The sequence below is a fragment of the Merops nubicus genome, unplaced genomic scaffold (assembly GCF_000691845.1).
Source record: "Merops nubicus isolate BGI_N331 unplaced genomic scaffold, ASM69184v1 scaffold46, whole genome shotgun sequence".
Lineage (NCBI taxonomy): Eukaryota > Metazoa > Chordata > Aves > Coraciiformes > Meropidae > Merops > Merops nubicus.
In genome coordinates this window covers 13210-37193 of record NW_008615375.1, presented here as the reverse complement: position 1 = coordinate 37193, position 23984 = coordinate 13210, and the positions used below count along the sequence as shown (strand labels likewise).

The window sequence follows — 23984 nt, the reverse complement described above, 5'->3', positions numbered from 1 at the left end:
GGGAAAATATCTTTTCTAAATTTGATACAACTAGCCATGTAAACTGCCACTACATCCCTTAGGTTACATATGCACTATGAAAGAGTAATAAAAATTAACTTAAATATTTCAATTTTACCTCAAATATCTGTGCAAATTGTGTTTCCTTGCTGGAAAATATTGCATGGATGCAGTGAATAGCATACTTGGCTTGACGAGGGGGTCCCTTTTTAGCTTTATGATGCAACACTGGAAGCAAAGCACTAAAAAAAGAAAAACAAGAAAAAAACAAAGAAAAAAAGAGCTAAGTCCCAGTTTGGGCCATTTCTTCCAAAAAAAGAAGAAAAGGCTTATTGACATGGCTTGCACGTAAAAAGCCTGGTTTTTGTTGATATCCTGCGATAAAACAAACATTTTATATGTACAAGTTATTAAATTCTCTTTTGGAAATATTCTTGTCTACACATCCCCATTAAATTTTGAAGGGCAGTGATAAAAGTTATAGTAGTACTGATGACATATCAGCTGTCACTACTTTGGAGATATTAATTTCTCTTCCATCCTTCAAAAAGCACTGCATTTTAAAGTCATTCAAAATCTCACACCTGTTTCACCTGAAGTAATACTTCCTGCCAAAAGAATGCAGGCTAATAGCATGCAAATAAAGAATGAGAACCTCCAAAATGAGAAGAACACTACTCCAGTAGCATCAGATACACGACTTACGACCGTATATGAGGAAAGTCTTCTTCAATTTTACTTCCTGTGTTTTTGAAAATTTGTAATGCCGCTTCTGCCACTTTTTCATCGTCCATTTTCAAGCAAGCCAGGAGAGACTCAAAAGTTTCAGCTGAATGAAATGAGATAGGGTGCGTAAATGAAAGAACCTGCCAAAATAAGATGAAAACCATGTTAATATTTTTTAAAGGTCCACTTATGGAGAACATTCCATCAAGAGTAATTTTCCGCTGCCATACTGGGATATTTATAATGCTCTGCATGCTGTTGTAACATGAGCCACATTCTCTTTTTCTGATTTTTTTTTTTTTTTTAGTACCTCTTAAATTTCTGTCTTCATACACCATCTCATCAGTTTAAACTTATTTCTCCAGTCTCAATTTCTCCTATTATTGTGAGCACGTACTTCTCAGTGGCTACATCTACATTAGCAAGTACTGGGAAACAACCAAAGCAGGTCTTCAGAGAAACACAACTGATGCTAAAGAAGAAACATTCACATTTCAGGGGTTTTACTTCAGAGTGTTTCTGGACAGGCTGAACCCACTTTAGCCAATGCAAACCAGTATGTTTTTCTGAAGCTCATCTCAATTTTGTTTCTGCAAGAGAAATCCAGCTTGTGCATGTCCAGACTTCATGCTTGTTTGCTAAGTAGAAGAATTTGTTGTGCTCTGAAGTGAAGTTCTTAGTTCTAAAATGGTAGTAGAGACATGCTCAATAGGGCCTCTAGTCCCACAAGCTTTCCACAGCAGCTTACTATATCCTGTACCTCTCCTTCGGATTCTTGGACTGTTTTCAAGTATGACAGTCCTCCCATGTTAAAAAAATAAAATGAAATTTAAAAATCCTCATTTGGTTCTCCCTGAAAGTTTAACTTCTTCTCTTAATTTTAAGTGCTTGTTAATTATTAGCCTCTCTCCACATAATACTCTGACCTGTGGCCAAGAAACAATCCTCAAGATCTAGGAAGTCCTTCACATAGTTTTCTCTTTTCACTAAGTTACCATCCTCTCCTCTTCATTGTGGATACATCAATTACTACAGTTGTAGTATAACCATATTCACAAACCACTGAATTCACAGTCTGATAATCAAAACTCGGCTGCTGTCACACAAGCAACTACTTTTGACTACTAGAAAAACTTCCAAATTATTTATAAAATAACCTTATGTGTCACATAAGATGAGCATAGAGAACAAGAAGCAAACCAGTATTCTTCCAGATAGTCACCACACGGTTGTGACTAAAGACACTGAGTGCTAATTAAAAATTTATTTAAACACAGTTGCTTCAGAAAATTTCACCTCTCACAGATCACCATGAGTATACTTGCCTTAAGCAATTCAAGACCTGCCCTGATTGCCTGGTCAGTAGGTACACCCTCATCTTCATCATCAGCTGTTCCATCTATAGACTTGTTTACTTGCTTGATAAGGGCACTGAAGAGGAAAACAAAACATGGTCTTGTATTTACTGCAATTCTACTGCGTATGACCACTTTTGTAAGTTGTAGTCTTACTAATGGAACTTATTTAAAATATAAAATATAAGCCAATATAAAACAAGTATATCAACTATATACACGATCTGATTGCCCTCCTACCCTACCTAAAGCAGGGCTTATGAAGCATTATGTTCAAAAATGTTTATCCATCACAAATTAAGAACTATATATAATATAGTTCTTATATATTACATATATATTTTTACTTTGGTAGTATGACCAAAAGAACAGCTTGTAATTTAAGCATTACAAGCAACACATTCAGGTAATAATTATTTTAATGTTGCTAGCTGCTATGAATTCTTAATAATTGATGGAAAATAACTCTTTACAATGTTTAGTCTATAACCACAACAGAAAAAAAAAAAAACAAACAGCTGTGCTAAGGGTTGATGAAAAATTTAGAAGATCTGTCTGCTGCATATTTCACCTTGAGAGTAACGCTCGGGTTTTTTTTCTTACACTGTACCCTAGGAAAGGAACTGGTGATTGTCTAAACCATCCTATTAAATGAGTGGCACAGGCAACTTCCCTTACAAGAACATTGCTCAGAATAGTCCTTCAACAAATCCTGTAAATTATAGTTCTAGGAAAAAAACCCCAAACAACTTCCCAACTCAAAACAAACCCCCAGCAAAAATAAATTAAAAGCAAACAAACAAAACCAAGGGAGATTCCTCCTAGTCCGACTTCCAGGATTTTTTTTCTGTCCCTATTTGGACAAAAATTACCATCTATTAGAAAATCCCAAACAGTCTGAATCTCAAAAATGAGGCAAAAGTTCAGTGAAATCTTACAAAGATGAGAGAGAACCTACTCTGGGGCAAAACTGAAAATACATGGGGTTTACTACTTTTTTTTTTCTTGCATTACTGTATGACAGTCAAGTCTGTAGGTAGATTGTGAAATAAATATTACAACTTAGTGCCATATGAGCATATTACATTAAATACATATTTTATATTGAAAACAATTTTCACTTTCACAGAAGCAAATTTAAAGTAATAATCCAGCTACACATTGTACTTAATACAAGATCAGAAACAGAATTAAATGAAATTTGAATGACTCCATTATCCTGTATACGTGACAGGCAGAAACTGAAAAGCTCAAGTACTTTAAAAAGGTCAATTACTATACTTGCAATTAACAGGTAAGAATTTACCAGTATTTAGAACTAGTTGTCTCTAATAAGGTGCCACAGGTCTCAAATACAGCTGTTAAATAGTCATTTCAGCAATTACTTTTTTTCCACTCCTAAAACTTCACTGGCTTACTCTTCCTCGAAGTCTTGATGCCTCCTCATCATCATCATATTTACTTCCTCAGTTAAATTACTATGTCACTATGAGCTAATATTCTTGGTGGAAAGTTTCAGTGAACAGCCACAGAAAAAGAAAATTTTTACAATAAGTCAGTCAGTCACAAACCAAAGTTCATCCATCAATAACAGATCAAATCTTACTGACAGTTCTCCCGGTTGTGCTGAATAACAATTCAATCACTCAGAATGTAGCCACATTCACACACAGAAACAGACCCAAAAACCCTCAGCAAGAAGAAACAGAAAAAAATACTGCAAGTCATAAGGCCTTAAACTGCACTCATCAAATCCATTACTGCTTGTGCTTAAAGGTGAAGTAAGAAATACCAATTGATCACCAATGTGATCTGTAGCCAACAACACACACAAAAGTACCTGATGGATTCAGTATCAATGTGCACAGGAGCAATTCTCTCCAGAAGAAACTTTATCATTTCCAAGAAAGGATTTGTTGGTTGTTTTGGATTGCCCAACTTCTTTGTTATTTCCCTCTGCAATATAAGTTTCAATTAAATTTAGAATTAATTCAGTTCCAAAAAGATTCATATATTTCAAAACCAACTCTTACCACACATCCTTCAGCCTGTTTGCAAGAACATGTTGGGCTAACAAGCATTTCTAACTGACTTCTTATTTTTTCATCATCTTCTAGAACCTGTGTAAATTTCTTCATGAAATCTTGAGCTTTCCCTGGATCAGGAAGGTTTCCTTTAAATAAGAAAAATAAAGAAATAACTATTTTAATACATAGCAGTATTGTAAATTACACAAGTTTGAAAGGTCACGCCAGAAAGTTTCTATGTATGCTTAAGTCAACCAAATGGGGAGGGGGCAGCAGAGGAAGGGAAACAGATCTGTGCAGACATATTTATGAGAACATTGATTTCTAAAAATTTATCACCCTTCACACTCATTTTTCAGCAAGTCAAGTTGTTCTTGTTAATAATTCTAACAGCTGAAGTTGACCTCAGATGCAAAGCATATGCTCCACAGAAAAATTATACCCTGTATATATAGATCACTGGGTATCACAAGTGTGAAAAACATCAAAAGGGTATGTTGGCTTAATTACGCCTTCACTAAACATAAGTTTTACAACAGCTTGCAACATTTCAAAAAAAAAAAAGCTTTGAAGATCCCTTTCTTAAACTACATATTCATTTCACATTTACATTTTATATTATAGCAAGTCAATTTATTGTCAAAGTATTAGAATACTGTTTAAGAATGTTCCTGGGTTTGGTACAGTAGGTGTTCAGCAAGGTTGACAGAAAATGGTATAAGACTACAGGATAATTCAAAACAAGTTCTAAGTCTTGGCAAATTTTTTTGTTGTTTGGTTTTTTTTTTTGCCGGGGGAAGGAGAGGTGAGGAGGGTTGGTTTGTTTGGGTATTTTGTGGGTTTGGTTTGGTGTTTTGGCTTTTTTTCTTTTAATGCAACAAACCTAAAATAATCAGAAAACTTATAAACTGATCAACTTTTATATTGCAAACAAAAGAAAAAAAAGGATCTGGAACATGGCCAACAAGTAGCAAGATTCACTTTTTCAAATAATGTACATAGCCTGAAGTAGCCTTTTTTTTTTGCCGGTACATTTGGCAGGTTTTTAGAAAAAGGTTGATTTACTACCAAAATTTCAGAATTGTAAAGCAAGTTTTTCTTCATAGTGATTTTAATGCTATTGGCATGGTGGGCTGGGGGAAAACAAGACCTGTTGCTTTGGGGTTGATGGGTTGTTTTTTTGTTGGAGGGGTGGGTTTTGGGTTCGGTTAGATTTTGGGTGTGGTTTTTTTTGGGTGTGGTTTTTTTTTGGTGTTTTTTTTTTTTTTTTTTTTTTTTTCCTCTTTTCTTTGCCAGGAGCTCAGATTACATAGAAGTTCTTTGGTTTCCACAGTGCCTATCCCGCTACTGAAACCCAAACTCTTTTGCATTCTTCCAAGAGCACTTAACAATACCAACACCACCCAGACAAGTAAGTTAGCAGATAGTTTAGCAGGTTAGTTAACACCAGTTAAAAACGCTAAAGCAGACACTAACACCTCAGATCATCTAGGTTTTGAATTGGTCCACAGTAGATGCAGCCAAACTGTCATGTGATAAGCTTAATGACTAGAGGCTTTTTATGTAATTTAAAAATTACCTTTTTATGGTAATAAATTCTGCCTACAGTTTTCTTAATTCTTTAAAGCATATTGTCACATCATATTTATCACAATTTGTTGTAAGTTGTATATGTTACAAAACTATTTTTACAAGCTTATCTCAAATGATTTCTAAAGCAGGAAAACAATGTAGTTCAACTGTAATTTTTAGACACTGCAAATACTTTGACTGACTTACTTGTTATAACCATCACTTTTGAGAATATAGCTTTACTGCTGGCATCTGTCTGCAAGTCACAAAAGAAAAATGGATTAAGTAAAAATTTTACATTATATATTTCTGCTTGAATACCGAGTGAGCAAAATTCCATAATGTTTTATCAACAAGTTAACATCCATTTTCTAACATTTTCTAAGTGTGTGTTAGAAATCACCACCACTGCTGCAAAGTCAAAGACAGTTGCAAGAAGTAAAAGTTAGGACATACCTACAGTATCACACTCTCACATATGCTTACATAAAGTATTTTTATTACTTTTCAATCTACTATGTAACATAATGAACAGCAAAAATGGGTTATTTCTGTAACTGTTTTCCATCTAAACCTTCTTTGTTTTTAATTATAAAACTAACAGAGAGCATTAAATTCACACTATCCTGTCCAGATATTGAGTCTAAGTAGTTTTGGTAGTAGTTCCCACCTTATTGTAAAGAAGACAGCAAGTTATTTACAAGACAATTGCCACCCTGTTCAGCTGAAGAGGGAAGGCAGACTATAGCAGCTTCAAGTAACAATCAGGGACAGCAACAGAAAAAATTAACACACAGCTCCATTTCAGGATACCTGTGAAGATTAGATTTCAGTGAAATATGTCATCCAACAGCACCTTACAAGTAAAATAAATTACACAAAACAGACTTTCAATCTCATTTATTTTCCTTTTGCCAGTATTTCTTCTGGTACAGAATTTCAAATTCCACAAGCAAAGTTCACCTTAGGAATTAGTTCTGACATTGAGTAAATGGAAGAGGAAAAAAGAACACAACAAATTACACAGCCAGGCAATACTACACTGAGGAAGTACATTCTCTTTATGAGATCATATTTTCTAACAAGTAATGTTTCTGCAACCTATCACCTACAAGGATAGATATATATATATATACACACACACACACACACAACAAAGCAGTATTCACCTACCTTCAAAGCAGCTTGGAAAGAAGGCTCACCTCAGAAGAGCTCTTCTTACCCAAGTACTCAAGGCAAATGAAGACCTACTGTGGGTCTCCTCATCTGGTTCATGTCACAAAAGAACCACTAAGAGGTAGTGTTGCAAGACACTTTTCTCATAAAAGCTTCAAGACAGAGGTCAAAGTCTTGTCCAGGTACATTTAATTTCTTTATACACATAGGGACCCCAAATAAGGTTCAAACAAGCCACATCAACTTTGGGGATAACAAAATTACGATTTCTTACAGTAACCTTGGCTAAAACATGGAAGTGTCGATATTTCCAGGAGTATCCTTCAACTTTTCAGAGCAAATTTCTGTTCTACAGCTGACTAGGGACTAAGAAGAAAACAGGATTTTGTGTACTAACATGTTTGCACAGGTTTTTTGTCACAAAAAAAAAAAAAAGAAGTTAACAAATTTGTGGGAAATATGGCAGTGTTTGAGAATAGTGGCAACTATGGAAAGATCAGAGTATAACAAAAATATAGCAGATTAAGACAAGCAATGTCTTTTGTGAACATCCTCTCTATCTTATGACATGGACACTTGGCACATATGTCTAGCCATTAAGTATTTCTGCAGAACTTCCCACTACTTTTTAGTGCCAGAAAAACGCTGTCACTGTCAGGGCTTTTAACTCACACAGCTGAACAGCTATGTTCAGACACGAAGCAAACAAACCAAAAAAAAAAAGGAACAAACCCGCCCAGAAAGCACATCTGGTTTATAGGAGTCAAATAATGATGTCAACAGTTACAGAAACTCCATATTCACACCTCCTGCAACTGAGATGAAAAATATCAAAACTGTGCTGTTGTGTTTCTTTGATTTTGATTGGCTTGGTCTTCTTATGGTGGCTAAAGCATCCATTAAAAGAGACCTTAAGTTGAGCACAAACTACTAATCATTCAGTCAAAAATTAAATAGCCCAAGTAAGACATATTCTTTTAACTTCCAGTAGTATAACACCTCTGAATAATAACAGATTGAAGAAGGTCAAGAAATATTTCTTTTCAGAAGACCTACCATGGCACTTTATCTACATTATCTTGCATTTATAGTATGGAAGCATCTGCAGCAAATGAATCTCATACTTTAACACAGACAGACCAGCATTCGTCTACTTTTCCACAGGTGAACAGGCAAGTTTATGTACTTTATTTAACTGCATAACATTGCTGTAGGAGACAAGAGGAGCTGTGATTTATGCTTTTGCTCTTCAGAAATGTAACTTTTGCTCTTCTGTGAAATGTAACTCATCTTATAGGCAAGTTGGACGACTGTTCTGTCTCATATTAGAAGAAATTATAATCAACAGAAATAGAAAGTTTCCTAAAACATTTGCAGTCCTACAAATAGTGCTTTACAATATGGAAAGCCTGACAAGAGTAAAAAGGGGAATGCTTGAAGAGTTTCACTAAATAGTGAAAAGATTTTACAAGATAAGAAAAACAGCAGACTGGAAAGTAGTTCAAAGTCTTATAAACACAGAATAATGAAGCTTGGAAGTGGTAACTATAGGTCACATGGTTGAACTGCCAACTCAAAGCAGGGCCAACTTAGATCAGGTTTTGCTCCAGGCCTCATCTAGTTGCATTTTAACCATTTACAAGGATGAAGATGTCACAAGCTCTCCAAGCTGCCTGTTCCCATATTTGATCACCCTGATTGCAATTTTTTTTTCCTTACTACCTAATCAAAGTTTCCTTATGGCAACTTCTGTACAGTGCTTCTTGTCCTACCCTTCTTCACCTCTGAGAGTTCCCACTACGCCTACACTTGCCACAGGGACATCTACAGGAGAACAAATCAACAATCGAGCTATAATGACTAAGTGAAGAAGTCAGGCCAAAGTGAAAAGGCATGTCTGGTAACACCAAAACGTATTCTAAAAGGTTATAGTTCATTTCAGTTTTGTGTCCCAAAAGAAAGTTTCTACAGGTCTGAATAGCTACTAGGTATTTGTCTCAAGATTATTACTGCCTTGGACTGTATGTCCCTTCAGTTGATGATAATGAAAATGCACTCTTTTCTTGAACAGAGTGCTTTCATTATTTGAATTAATTATTGATTTGGGGGAGAAAAAAACCCAAACAAACCACAAGAGGAGCATCACAAAAATAGACATTTTGGTAAAAATAGCTAAACATCTGCATTGGGCATAACAGGCAGGGTTTGAGGTAGCAACAGGCTGCTGGGGTGGTCTGCACAGCAGGTGGTCAGGGACTGCCCCATGCCAGTCAAAGCCACTTCCAGCCACCCACACAACCAACAGACTACCCCATCACCCACCAGAACTTCAGCCAGAAGAGCCTATGGTGCCTCTGCGAAATATATTTAAGAGAAGAGACACTGGAGAAAGGATGAGTCTAAAGAGACTGCAGCTGGTGAAGGAACCAATGCTAGAGCAGTGGGTAGGAAGTGGGGAGCAGCAAAAGGAAAGGAACCACCGTGCCCTGACTCCCAGCTCCTGTGCTGCCATCACCTCGCCAGAGCGATGGAGCACAGCACGCAGTGGGGCGCCTGGAGACCATGGCGCAGGGAAGAGAGGCACCTGACAGGGAGCTGAAGGCTGCTTCTGCAAGGGTTTGTTTGCTTTTATTTTTCAATACCAGAATAACTAAAAGTGTATGTTAATTGGTAATAAACTAAATTAAGTAAAAATCCGACTCAAAACCATACTGTTGTCTGTGAACAGCATCTCAGACTACCACAAACCTCTGAAATTCTCCCATGCAGTCCTATTAGTCAAAAGAATGATCAAGTGTGGAGAATGAGCACTTCATAGCCAAAGATATGAAAGCCATGTGGACAAAAGCAAACATGTCAACAGCATACACTGTTCTGAGTACAGTGCTTCCACTGGCATTTATAAAAACCTACACTGTTTAATTCCATATCGTATCTGATATTTTACAATTGAAAAGGAACTTTCATTACATGCCCCTGAGGAGAAAAACTGAAATTTCACTTTCAACTGAAATGCAGAAACTGAGGTGCTAAATGCATAAATGTATTTAAACTATACCAAAGAACATAAAACAGTACATGAAAAATATATCAATACAGTCACTGAAATGCAGTGCAGTATTGTTGTACTAGTAATTGCTGCACTTAGAATTTTAAACATTACAGTTTGTTTTAAATGGGCCAAGTCAGAATTATGACTTTCACTGCAGTCAGGACTGCGACAGTGCAGGATGCATTTTGATTTGGTAAGCCTTTCCCTGGGTGCAAGACAGTAGCATTTCTAAGCAGATACACAGATAACCCAACCACATAGTTACACACTTATTCCTCCCCCTTCCAACCATTAGTGTGCACATACATGTAACTAAAATAAATCTAAATTTTATTTTATGAGAATATAATTGACACTCAGTAAAATTTGTTTATTTTTTTTTTTTTCCCCCTCTAAGCAAACCTGTAAACAAAGAATTCAGTTCTAGCCTGATATCCCCAATGTAACATTTGAGGAGTTTTCAAGAAGGAAGAGAGAGAAGTAATCTGTAGGGATAAAAAAAAAAATCCGACTTCTTAAATGTTGCTAATCATGCATAAGAAGTTAAGAGAAAGTACTAGAGACCCTACTTACTCCATTTGACAGTCAAAAACATGCAGTTTCCCCCACTTTCAAAAGCCAGAACAATCCTGGCAAGATGTAACACACACTGGGAGAAATATTTCAGTATCAAATGACGTGCAAAATCTCTTTAAAAATTTCTGTAACACCCCTTCTTCAGTTTTCCTAAGAAAATGTATGTACATTTCCTACTGCAAGTGTAATCTAATGCTGTATCAATTAACTTTCACAATATTTTCCTCTGTCATTAATAAAAATGCTTGAGATAGTCAAACAAATTGAAATAAAAATAGTGTATTAAGTAAAACTGCATATTCACTGTGGTATAAAGATAAATTGAACTCACTTTGGGTTGTTTTATTAGGTCAACTAAATCCTTTACTTGATGCCGTAGCAGATTTTGACACTTCCACATTTCATTCAATGCTCTAAAAAAAAAAAAAAAAAGAGTTGTCAAAATCATCTGTTCAATAAGTAACACAGTTGTCCAAAAAGAGCTTTTAAATTCTCAGATGTGCTTATCACCTGAACTTGCTTTGCTGTGTAAGGGAAGATTAGATATTTCCTAATGGCATGATATGGAAAAATTAATTGGCCATATTAGACTCGAACAAAGTGAGATTTCAAAACAAATTCCATATCAGAAGCTTAACTACACTGCTTTAAAAACAAGTAGGAAGTAACTGATGTCTGGCCCATCAAGAACTCATCTGTACAAGCCTTAAATCGTTCTTCTAAAAAGGTTCCAAGAAGCAGGCTAGAGAAGATAATTAAGATTTTTATCACCAAAACAATGCTTTCCTTGCACACGAAAAGCAGCTGTTAGATGAATAAACTGTGAAAAGCGGGTATGATCAGACTAGTAAGAGATGAATTAGAGTTAGCCAACAAAATTGAATATTAGCACACTTCCACAGGAAAATAACCCATATAAATAGAAAAAGAGTCACAGCTTCATTTAAAATCTTCCTGAATCCACAACTGACCAAGACAAGGAAGTACTGCTTACACACTTACAACCCAAGTAACTACTCCTGCATATGAAAACTGCAGAATTCAGAAGTTGTTGCCTGAAATAACAAGTACTGAAAATAATCCATTCTGTAAGTTAGCCTACACTAAGAAATACTAGAACAGTAACTTTTTAATATACTACTCTTAATTTTTTGTTACAGTTGTAATACCTTTACACAGGTAGTACAAGAAATGCAGGAGATTCAAACATGGATTTCTGTAGTATTTAAAGGCTTTGGGGTTTTTTAAGCCATTCTTTCATATACAAATGTTTCTGTAGTCTTCCTTGTGAGGAAAAAAAAAAAAAGGTCTGTGCTTGATTTTTCAAGTGACTGAGTACTACGAAACAAAGTAAAGCTAACTAAATTCAATCAAATTGACTATTACAGCAGCAAATGTTAGTCAAACTCATGTATACATACACATTTTAAGCTGGAGAAGGCACATAACATAATTACAACAAAAAATGCATGTTAAAGGAGGACAGCTAAAAAAGTAGTTCCTTTCTACCCTTAAGTCATCCTGGCTGCTGAAATGAGGAGTATATTCATTCATAAGTTGTCAGATAAGATCTAGGGCTGGTCAACACTACTATCTATGCTATCTCTTTACAGACATAAAAAGCACTGACATACCTTCAAGTTGCTTTCTACATCTTTGACACTACTTTTTTTTAACTGTTTCTGGTTAGAAGGTACCACACCTTGTTAGAAAACATTCTATTGTGTTGGGGTTTGGTTTGCTTGGGTTTCAGGTTTGTTATTTTTAAATCTCACTTGAAAAACAGATACTATTGCTACATTCTGTTTTAGGATAGTTCGTAAATTACTTTTGTCACTGGCTAGGCTACTTGTAACAATTTAGTATTTATAACAGTATGTTTCTTAAAATTTATTTTGCAAGAAGTCAAATATACATACTTCACAGCATTTGAATCCAGTGTTGCATAAAGGTAATACAAACATTTCATTCGTTCGTTCGTTTCCAAGTTGTGAGGGACCATATACTGAGCAAAGATCCGTTCAACAAGTAATCTGAAACACAGGATGAAAAAAAAAAAAAATCTAAGTGGCAAAGGAAAAAAGTGACCTTGAATTGCTAAAATAGTAATAAAAAATTCTCAGATGCATCTAGTGATCAGTTGTTGCATGTTAAGACGGGGATATTCACAAACTTAAAGGTCGAGCTAATTAGCTACCAATATAACTCAACATAGACTAAACAAAAATAGATCATTAGAGAAGCTGTAATGTTAATTTTAGCAGCAGGACATTTAAGAGATAACAGTATCAAAATCAGGTGTATTAATCTAAACAGGAACCAAAGGATTTTAGAGATGTATGTCTCAATCAGCACAGAGATGTCATCAGTGAGTTCCATTATGGATCAGCATTGGTAAATTAATGAACTGACGCAAATTAATGGGCCAAAAAAAAAAAAAAGATCTTGTTGATTATATCACACATTATCATGAAGCCCAAAAGGAGAATTTAGATACTAGGAGCTGAGTCCCCCTCCACCGCTTGCTTGCCCCTTCCCCAAAAGCTCAGTTTCTCTCATATCATCATCTTTTTTTGTGGATACACTCAAAAGGGAATTATTAAAAGCCTCTGCTACAACATGGAAGCTCCTTACTTTGAAAGAGAACAAGAGAAAGGTTTGGGTTTGCCAGTTACCTAGGCAAGACTGAGGATAAAAAATAAAAGGACAACTAACCAACTACAGTGCCATCTTAAATACCATTTAAGACTGGACCAAAAAGGTCCACGACTTTTGCAAATTGAGGTCAATGGAGTAAATAGGTAAAAAAGTCATACATGCACAGAATCAAAATATACAGGATCATAAGTCTCCTCCTTGTCAGCACTTGAGCACAAAGGAAAAACAAATATGCACAGAATCCCTTAACTTTCATGGCTGACTTACCGGTCATCAATACTGTTTTGATAATATATATGCAGAAGTTTATCTTTGATCCATGATATCTGTTTTGCTGCTTCTTTTCCTGCTTCTGATTGTAATGAATATTTCTTGTATATCTGTGCAAGTCCCATCATAGCTTCCTTCCTCACTCTCCACTTGAGAAAAAGAAACAGTACCCAGTTTAGCAGTTCATAACTCAAAACTGAAAAGACTGCAGAATTTTCTGGCAGGTATTTTCTACTCTACACCAAAGTAAACTAATTTCCTTTAAAAAAAAAGTTATATTGAGTTCTAAGTGCACCACTTACTCATCAGGACACGTATCGCAACGTATCTACTATACTAAATCTACTATACTGAATATTTATTATTTTATTACAGGTGCCACAGGGAGAAGCATGCCACTAAGTGAAAATAATCAGGTGATAATTTTTTAAGTCTGCCATCAACAGCCTTGTGGTTGTTTACCATGCTTCAACATAAGCAGTAAATCTCATAAATGTTACCAAATAATGAAATATAGCTAACCTAAATTTCAAGACCATTTTCATTTGAGAGCTACTACATCAATTTAGAGTCTTCCAATAGATCATTTAATTAAAAGCAGGTAAACTAGCTACACCTCTGATGACAGTTTATTTTTCATCAGTAATCTACAAAACATTTTGAAACCTGCTTGCAAAATTTCTTATGAAAAAATTCATAATGTTTTACAAAAGGTCTCATTTTACTTAAAAATTTCACTAAAACCAGACAATTGGAGCAGCACTGCTGCACTTCAGCTTTTTTTGTTGTTGTTGTTTTGATCATACTACCTTAAATAAAAACCTTAAATAAAAATACAGCACCATGAAAAGTGCAGCATCCCAGCCAGGGGTAAAAGATGCCTCATTAAATAGACGGCTTCAAAAAATTTTTCTTCACTATATTGGCTTTCATTGGTCATTTTAAAATTAGTTCAGCATTTATAAGAGCTGCTTTTTAAAAGCTGAATTACAGTCTAGAAGTGTAGCACAACCATTCTTAGTACTAGTTATGTCTTACCCGCTTGTCCAACGTTCGTTCTCTGACAAAATTAAGCAGGTGATCATTGACAAGCAAAAGATCTTTCTTAGCAGCAGTAACTATGGATACTATGACATCATGTCTTATGGCCTCTTCAGGATCATGTGACCTTACTTTAAGATATTCTGGGAAAAATCAGAACAAGTAGAATCACAGCATAGTATTTCATAGAGAAGGATTTCACCCTAAGTATACAACTTCAGCTGCTTTCTTTCCTAGACAGCACTCAACTGACAGAAGCAGAAAACATGATTTTCTACATTTTGAGAATCAACAGGAAGAAACCCATAGTCTTCTCTAAAGTCAACTGGAATGTCAGTAAAACTTCATTTGCTTAGAACATCTAATATTTATACTTCTGGCATTATAGAAATAAGAGTTACGGGTTTACATTTTTATTTTTAGACTATGTTTTCATTAGCAGCTACTATAGCCAAACAGAACTGGATCTGTAGAGTACAACAGAGAGTGCTAAGAACTTGATAGCCACACTATACACATTTTAAAGTCTTACTTCATGCTAGAGGCTACTCTCTTCCTGCAGACTCAATCCCCTTTGGCTGCTGGAGCACATTAGCTGCACTCCTGATCACAACTTCTGTTTTATCCACCGGGAATCTAGTTGACAAGCTCCAGGAACACTCCAGTGTGAGCCACGTAAGCATTGTAAGCAGGGACAAATCAAGAGACATACTTGAAAAGCATGCTCTTTGACCAAGCTATAATGCTTGTTTGGACACATCCCAGCTTATTCATCTTAAACTATTTTTTTCTAGACTATTTGGGCCCACTGCTACTTAAGTGATAGCATCAATAATCTTATTCTACTTCTGCCTCAGTGTCAAACGTTAGCTACCTATTGTCATTTTAGAAAGCTGGCAAATAAAACAGTGAAGTTAATTTATCTTTTTAGAAGTGTGTGTTGTAGGTTCATTTAGAAGCACAAATAGGTAGGTAAAAGCTCACAAAAGTTATTAAGAGCACTGTACATAGCATACACCAGTGAAACATTGAGAACATTAAGAAACATTGAAAACTCAAAGTTTACTCTAACTGAAATAACCAGAGGTTACCGTTCTGTCATTACTGTTCAATGACCAGTGAAAATTTTCAAGTCTCATCTGAAATCCTGGCCATTAACATTTCTGGTAATCAGCACAAGTCAAAAGAGTACACCAAGAAATAAAGCGTTGCACTTATGGAGGTTATTAGATTTGAAATCCAAAGACGACTCATTTTAATAACAGTTTTGTTCCACTGGAACACATAAACCAAAACAAAGAACGATGCCACTGCACAAAACAATTCTGGTCTCAAACACCAGCAAGTCAAAGAAATTTTTCAACAATTTTACTTCAATAAGTGCTGTGGGTAGAAAGAGGAGGGGCAAGCAAAATAACATTTCCCAGAGGACACCATTAGAGGGGGCACAAAGTCCTTCTGCATTGTAAAAAAGAAACAAAAAAAAAAAATCCTTGAAAATACAATTCTGATAATCAAAGAGGAAGTATCTTTACTATTCCATTAAGGAAAGGTCCAGGAACATCTTTTTTTCCTTTAAGTTGGCTTAACCATACCAGTAACCAAGGGACAACACTAGCCTGACTGTATTTGTATCCAACCTGACAAATGCCCAGCAAGCAGGAGAGCAATTCCACACACTTAGCCTTTAAATTCCTTCCTTAGAGCAAACAAAGATATCACTTCTAAAAAACTAGAAGAAATAGGAGTTTATTGATTGGGGAAGATACAGTCTCCGTATACATTTCAAAGGGAAAAAGCCAAAACCAACCCATTCTCTTTAATTACTTTTTTTCATTAAGACACTGGGAGCAACAAATCTACCTATGCACTTCCATCTATGCCAGTAGCCTTCATCCTACAGAGCCCTCAAGTTACAGGCTGCATCTGGCCTGAAGGGGCAGGAACCAGTGGCTGTGGTCACAATTACCCAGACTGTTTTCATGTTTTAGACAGTGGCTGTATAATATTTACAAATTTCACCTTTACGGATCTGAAGTCTGCACTCTGCACCCTAATTAATAAATCTGGTACCTGTTAAGTCTTTTGCTAGGTCTGGATGGTTCATAAGGCAGTGACTTGCAAACTTCACACATTCAAGACGAATAGGTACGTGGATATCATTGAACCTGTTTAGAAATAAGACAGTGCATTACAACAACAAAAATACTATTTCTAGCAAAGCAATTAGTTTATTTCTACACAATCTCAAAACCCTCTGAAGTTATTTTTATGCTTCCCATGTTTTTATGCATAAAACATCTCTAATTTTACAACATTAAGTAGACTGCCTTTAACTTAAGGGAAAAATACCTACAAACATTTATTAATTCATGTTCTGAACAAGAGAAAGACCCTCTCCTGGCACACAGGAAAGACTTCCAGGGAACCAACAACTCTTTATTAGAAAGAAGTCTGACATATTGTAACTACTTTTTCTGCTTCACATAATGAACCATGAATCATATATCAGCAACTAGAAGTTTTTAAGACTGATATTCACTCCCCCTTTCAACTGTATGATAGAGAGCAAACAAGTGGGCATCTAGACTAGCACAAATTTATTCTGAGACGATCACTTCAACATCTGTAAGCTTCCCTTTTGAGAGGCTGAATTAGGTTTGATGTTTCAAAACTACTATTTTCTCATGTTTAATTTTGACATAAGTCATTCTATAATGAAATCATTGATGTAATGAGTAACAAACAAACTTTGAAAAATTAAATGCATTTTCAAGCTACCCTCAAAATACTTGGTTTTAAACAAATTAAAACCAAATTTTAGAACATTATTGGTGTCAAAATGTTTATTAAATAAAGACATTTTAAGGAACATCTGTTTTAGTAAAAAATAGGTATATTTTCAAAATCAAGATATTTTAAGAATGGTTCCTCAAATAACATAGTTCTTATAACTTAGTTAAAATCCTTGAAAAAAGGAAATAAAAGTATGTGATTTATAATTGGTTGAGAACAATAATTTTGAACAACAGACTGCATATACTCACACTGCTTCACATAGTAACACAATGAAGCATTTTTCTTTGAGTCCAATTAGATCTGGTATTTTTGATAACAAGCCATGTTTTAAATAGTTACATACTTTCAAGCAAAAGGCCTTCCCCCACTTAAGTTTCCCATACTTTCAAAAGTAGCATTTCTTTGAGGACTCCATTTTTTATACAATTGAGTGCTGAACTACAAACTACCACATTTGTAACAACTTACAGAATTTATCCTCAAAAATTCCTCTTGATTTACTTGAATCAAAACCAGTTTTGTCACAGTAGCCATACTTAAGTTTCCCCTGATTATAAGCTCCAGCTGTATTTTCCATTTCAAACTGGCAGAATATTTAAAAAACAAAAGACTAAGTGTGTTTGCAGCACTGTGTATACTACATACCTCTTTTAAAGCATTCCTACCACTAAAAATTGAAACCACCATACAAATACTGTATATAACCTCAAAACCAGTTCTAATGGCACATGATACTGCAAATGTCATTTGATGTTGTTTTAGAAAACATTTAATAGTTTCATCTGTGAAGAAATGAAACTATTCCTTTTTCTTGATAATGACAATAAAGATAGCTGCAAAAAAACCCCATGAACTAAATAGGGATGATTTGTAATTGCTCATTCTGCAGAATCACAGATGCAGGAACTGTAAGTAAAATAATCTCTTCAGCACTATCTGTCAACTTTCAGATAAAGCAGCAAGAGGGAACTCACACTCAGCTGTACCATTTACAAAAAAACCCAACCCACATTTATTTATACTTCAGTGAACATTTCCCCCCCCCGCCCCCCCGGGAAGGGAACTAAACCAGCTCATACCTCCCCAGGTAGCACTGCCAAAGTGGCTTGTTTTGAGATGCCAACTCCGAATCCTTCGCCCCAAACATTTTTGCCAGAAGTTTTACAACCTGCAGACGTTCTTCATTATCATTGCTCTGGAAAATTAACATTTTTTTTAATTAAAAAACCAGAACCCAAAAAGCCAACACACAAAGCCAAAAAAAGTTTTGTGCAGCTTTTACAACAATGCATTTACACACCTCTAGAAACATCATAACACAGATTGATAGACTTTTATGAACAAAGAAGTATACCTCAAGACCAAAAAAATATTATTGGGAGAGGACAAAATAACAAAGGCAGTGAATATGAAAAACACTGTAGAGACAAAAACACTGTGAACAAAGCCTAGTGAAAAATATACAGATACATATATCTTTTTGAGTCTTCATTTACAGGTTACCAACTATGTTAGGACATCTGGTACATGCCTGTATGAGCTTACGTAAATTCAAGCACAACACAACGCCCACAAAATTCATCCTGTATTTGTCTGCATCTAAAAGTTCTCCAGAATAGTGTTTAATTACAAACATTTAGTTGAAAAGACAGTCTTCAGAAAAACAGTTTTCAGAGACCATCCCATTAAGTACCCAAGGTCTGAGAGGCACATCATCTGGTACTGGATTTAACCCTACATCTAAAAATGCTGAGTTAGAACAGATACATTTCTTTCATATTTAAAATGAGCACTAGAAGAGATAAGACCAGATCTTCTCCAGTATATATTTTTCACTATCATTGGTTTGCATAACACTTGTTTAATCCAACACACAGCATTTGAAGTTTAAAACACGCTTCAGAAACGTTTGTGCAATTAGCAGAGATTTACTCTTCACCAATTTCTTTTCTCTTGTTCATTAAGGAAAAAGACATGAACAACTGGCTGCAACACTTCTTTGAAAAGGAAGTAGCTAAAATTATTTGAGATTAACTAGGTCTTATTCACTCATTCTCTTTTTTTTTTTCTGGTAATAAAACCGGTTTAAAATGCTGTTCTCTTCTACCACCTTGGACATTAAGTAGCTGATCATCACCTTTTGCATGTGAACAAGAACTAAGGGCACAATGTAGTTATTGGAGTTCTCTAACATGACACTGGTCTTAAAGACCAACTCTCCTCTCCAACTAGCTCTCCTATCTGACTCAGTACCATAAATGGGCTGAGAACTTTGCCAGTATGTTGTTTTAATTCAGCTAAGAACAGCAAAAGCACTTGTAAAATCCTTAAAGTAACAGAGCAAGAGAAGTCAAGGATGAAGAAATCTCTAACACTGATATATTACTACATTACTGAAGACTATAATTCTTCTGAATACACTTCAGTATTAAGTATTAGCAGCATTAATAGTAAATCCATGAACACATTTGCCTGCATTTGACTGATTTTTCCAATTAAAATTCAGACTGACATTACTGAAAGCCATCTACAACCTACTCCTCTTATTATGCAATAGTTTATCTTTTTTCTTGATGGGTTTGAGCTTGTAAGTGGCCATTACACTTCAAATTCTTATTGTGCCCTCTTGGTTAAGAATTTTAATTTTTTTTGGTAGTCTATACTAGTCCGATCTGCATTACTCACATCTAATCTGCTCCTGCTCACAGCAACAACACATTTGAAGTATTAATCATCTGTGAATTTCACTAGGTAACCAACACAGCCCCAGAGCAAGACTCCCCAGAGGGTGGAGAGGGAGGGTGGTGGAGGCATCAGGAGTGCACAAAACATTCAAGTACTTAACCACACAGCCAGAAATATAGAAAAAAGAAACAAGGCACTTTTTAAAAATCAACTAAAATATTCTTAATGATTTAGCCACAGGAGAAGCTTTCACTGTATTAGCAAGTAATCCAATTATAAGACAACCCACTCGTATTTCTATGCTGTTTGTAGAAACAATGAATATTTGTGATTATGTATGAGATATGTTCTAAATTTGTGCCTAGATGTTGGTGTCCTTGAAACATTCTTACATAAGCTCCTAAAGGTAATAAAAATCAACCTGTACTTCTTAATAAATGAATATATCACTGCTACACCATCTCTCCTTTATTCTAATTTAATTTCTACTTCTTTACCTGAGGGAACAAAAATTAGTATCCTGAACCCTGAAAAAAATCTTAATCCTTCTCCACTCTATGAGACAGTGTACTTGAAGAGTCATGTCCTCCACCTCTTTTCTTAGCTATGATCCAGCACTATTTATGCTTAATAGTCCTCCGTTACAATGGATAAATAAAAATTAACAGTGCACACTGATATCTTCAGTTCCCCACACGTGCTCCCAAAACACAGGCAGCTTCTGTGCTGCTAGGTATTGGGGTCTGTCACTAACAAAAGCTGAATTTGGTTAAATTGTTATCACTACCAAGCCCAAAAAACTAGGCAGCACTAAGGATCTGGAGGTGATCTTGGTATAGAAATGGATTCATGACCTGAAACTTGCCAAAAATTTTAAGTGCCATAGCCAGGAAGAAAGGCAGCTCTACAATAATAGAAGTCAACATTTTACTGATTTTATTCATTACATCTTATTGGCTTAGTAAGATGGTAAAATAAAGACCTAAACCCCATTATGCTTATTTCCTAAATGCTTTATTCATGAGTGTTTCATTCTCCTGAACATTAAAAGGGTGTTCATTTTCAGTAACACAAATTCCGAAAATTCAGATGTGAAACTTGAATGAAGGGATATGAGTCTCCTTGGCAAGCTGACCTGCACAAGAATAATTTCTTACCTCTGTTCTCTCCCACACCAATAGTTCTTCTGTGTCCATGCTGGATCTCTAAACTCACCACCTTAAAATGGCAGGGTCAGGCACAAACAACTGACCCACAGAGAAGACCTTAAGTTCAATGAATTTCAGTGCCCAATCTTCTGCTAATCCCTCAGACTCTTCCCAAAACTAAGTTGAAAAATAATTACCAGTAAGAAACAACCATGACTTCACACAGCTCTCACAGAGTGTTAGAGTTTAACAATACTCCTTTTTGTGCCACATGGGAACATATGAGCTGCTTCTTTGCAAAAGTCTGTAAAGCTGCAGTGGGTTGACTCAGCCAAAAGCCAAACACCCACCCTGCCTCTCACTCACTAGCCTCTCCTGTACAGAGAGGGGAAGGAGAAAAATAGAAGAAAGGTTAAAAGGCTCATGGATCAAGGTGTTTTGAAAGAGAAAGCTGTGTGCACGAGTAAAGCAAGAAGTAGAATTCATTCACTACTTCCCATTGGCAGGCAGATGTCCCACCAGTTCCTGGAAAGCAGGGTCTCAGCATGCATGGTGCTTGTTTGGGAAGGCAAACATCATGAACATAAACATCCCTCCCTTCCTCCTCCTTTCCCTGAGCTTTTATTACTGAGCACGTGTCCTGTCTCAACATCATGCCCCACCTCAGCCTCCTCACACCAGGAGGGAGCTTTACCTGTGCAAGCAACATTCTGCAACATTGGTGTGCCATCAACACTGTTTCAGCCACAAGCATGAGGTACAGTACCACACAGGCTGCTACAGAGAAAATTAACTCCATCCCAGCCAGACCCAAAAGGGTAACTAACTAGTTTGGCCACTTCTGCTCGGTACCTGACATGGCACAGCGCACACCTGACTGCATGTCAATTCTCTTCAAACATACTTAGAAGATTCTTGGGATAGATAAGGCAGAAAAAGCAACTGGGGGAACAAAGCACACAAAAGCTGCACATATCAGTTATGCCAGCAACCTTCATTCTTCATCCAAGTCAATGTGTACAATTCTCACAGTACTTAAAGTTACCTGGCATTGAGACCAAACTGTACAGCCACTGGTTGTACCAAAGTGGCAAGATGCTTGAACACTAGGTGGCCACATTGTTTAGATTGAAAATAGTAAATATGCACAGCAGCTTACTGAGGCACCAAAGCTCTGTCCCAGGTTCCACACTAACAGTTTCTTCACCACTCCATAATGGTCAAAATTTTATTTGGTCACTGACATGAAAGTCCTTGGATTTCTCCCATAATCAAAGAGACAGTCTAGAACTTCATAAGACCTTGATCCCATAAAGATAAATCAAGAGGCTTCCTGCCACAGAGTGTAAAAGAAATTCAGAGAGATGGAGGGCAAGAGATTTGGAACCTGTCAGGTAACAAGTCACAGACACACACACGTTCATGACCTCAAACTCCTGCTAGCCACAGAGGCTGAGAACAAGACAGCTCAATCAATTGGAAGGCAGTGGAGATCACTCAGTGAAGCTCATGTCATCATTGAGGGGAAAGCACTGCCACTTAATTTTCAAATCACGCTACAAAATGTTTAGAAGCAAAGAAATAAGACGCTACACAGAATTTCTAGGTCATGCACATAATATAGCACTAGTGAAGAATCAGTTAGAGAAACAGGATCACTATCAGAGAAGCACCAAGCACCCAGCACCCATGCTGCGAGACTGAATACCTTAAGGTCAGGATGAAAGATGTGACCAAACCTGAAAGAGCAAGTCAAGAATACTGAAAGGTTTCAGCATCACCCAAGAAAAGGAGAATGTCCTCAAACTTGGAACAAACAAGACCAAAAGCACTTTTTTTTTTTCTTTATTTCCCCCTTCACTGTAACTGTGGAAGGCAGCATGGCAGCCCCTGCAGTCATGAAACAGGAGTACATTCAACAGACTTCAGAGATTTCAATCTGTTCTCAGACAGAACCTGGTGGTTCTCCTAAGCCCAGGCAGAATACAGATGGACCACAAGCCAAGCACACTGATGGGAGAAGGCTGGACACGACCTCCCACTAAGCCAAGTTACTTCTTTGCAGATGATTAGTCTGAGTAGTCAGTAGTTGGAGACACTGGCCACATCAACTGCCAACAATGGCATACTGGTGAAACTTCAACAGCTTCCAACAAAGCAGGACTGAGACCAAATTTCTGCCATATCATGTGAATTTTACGTCATTCCATAAATCATTTGTTGTCCACCACAAGAGCCACACAATCCTTAGAAAAAGAAAGCAAAGAGACCTACCTAAGCAAGAAGAGGTAATGCTCACCAGCATTACTGAAGCATGCATTCCAAGACAGAGTGCTAGTTTTTCCAGCGTGGGCACTGTAACACCATACACTGTATTCTATCTATGAATCTGCATTAGAAAATTTCTTCAGCAATATGACCCAGTGAGTTACCAGACCCTGTTTTCCAAGTCCTACGTGAAACTGAAATATGCCACTTACTCCATACCCAAGACATGCTTTTAAGCTCTCTGATGCAGAACTGACGAAGAGGACAGCAAATGGCATAGAGATAACCTCGACTAGCATCTGGTAATGGTGATTATGTGTCTGTCACACAACTTAGACGGGCCAGACTCAAGAAAGAGTCCAGAAGCCTTGATAGCACAGCGTGTCTACCAACAGCACCACTCCTCCACATTATCCCAGAAAAATGTGCAACAGTTCCACAGCATGCCCTTAAAATTCCTGAAAAGTCATCTATACATGTAGACAATTCAGCTCAGTTTTCCCCTTTGTCCAAAAGGCAACGCGTTATCTAAAGATGATCTGTCACCAAAAGACTTACAAGACAACTCTGTCAATGCCATCCAAATATGTTACTGTCTGATGATGCTTGGTGGTAGTAGTATCAGCCCACT

The 23984-nt window shown here is 36.4% G+C and overlaps 1 protein-coding gene across 1 annotated transcript in view; it reads right to left on the bottom strand.

Annotated features, from left to right (window-relative positions):
* Positions 1-23984, bottom strand: part of PDS5B (PDS5, regulator of cohesion maintenance, homolog B (S. cerevisiae)) — a 75325-nt gene that overhangs the window by 39137 nt on the left and 12204 nt on the right. The window contains exons 4-15 of the mRNA XM_008942478.1: positions 18332-18447; positions 16527-16621; positions 14451-14596; positions 13410-13561; positions 12404-12517; positions 10816-10897; positions 5888-5936; positions 4115-4254; positions 3922-4037; positions 2052-2157; positions 706-866; positions 119-242 (exon numbers count right to left, since the gene is read on the bottom strand). Coding sequence (XP_008940726.1) covers positions 119-242; positions 706-866; positions 2052-2157; positions 3922-4037; positions 4115-4254; positions 5888-5936; positions 10816-10897; positions 12404-12517; positions 13410-13561; positions 14451-14596; positions 16527-16621; positions 18332-18447 — 1401 coding nt within the window. The remainder of the gene's footprint in view (positions 1-118; positions 243-705; positions 867-2051; positions 2158-3921; positions 4038-4114; positions 4255-5887; positions 5937-10815; positions 10898-12403; positions 12518-13409; positions 13562-14450; positions 14597-16526; positions 16622-18331; positions 18448-23984) is intronic.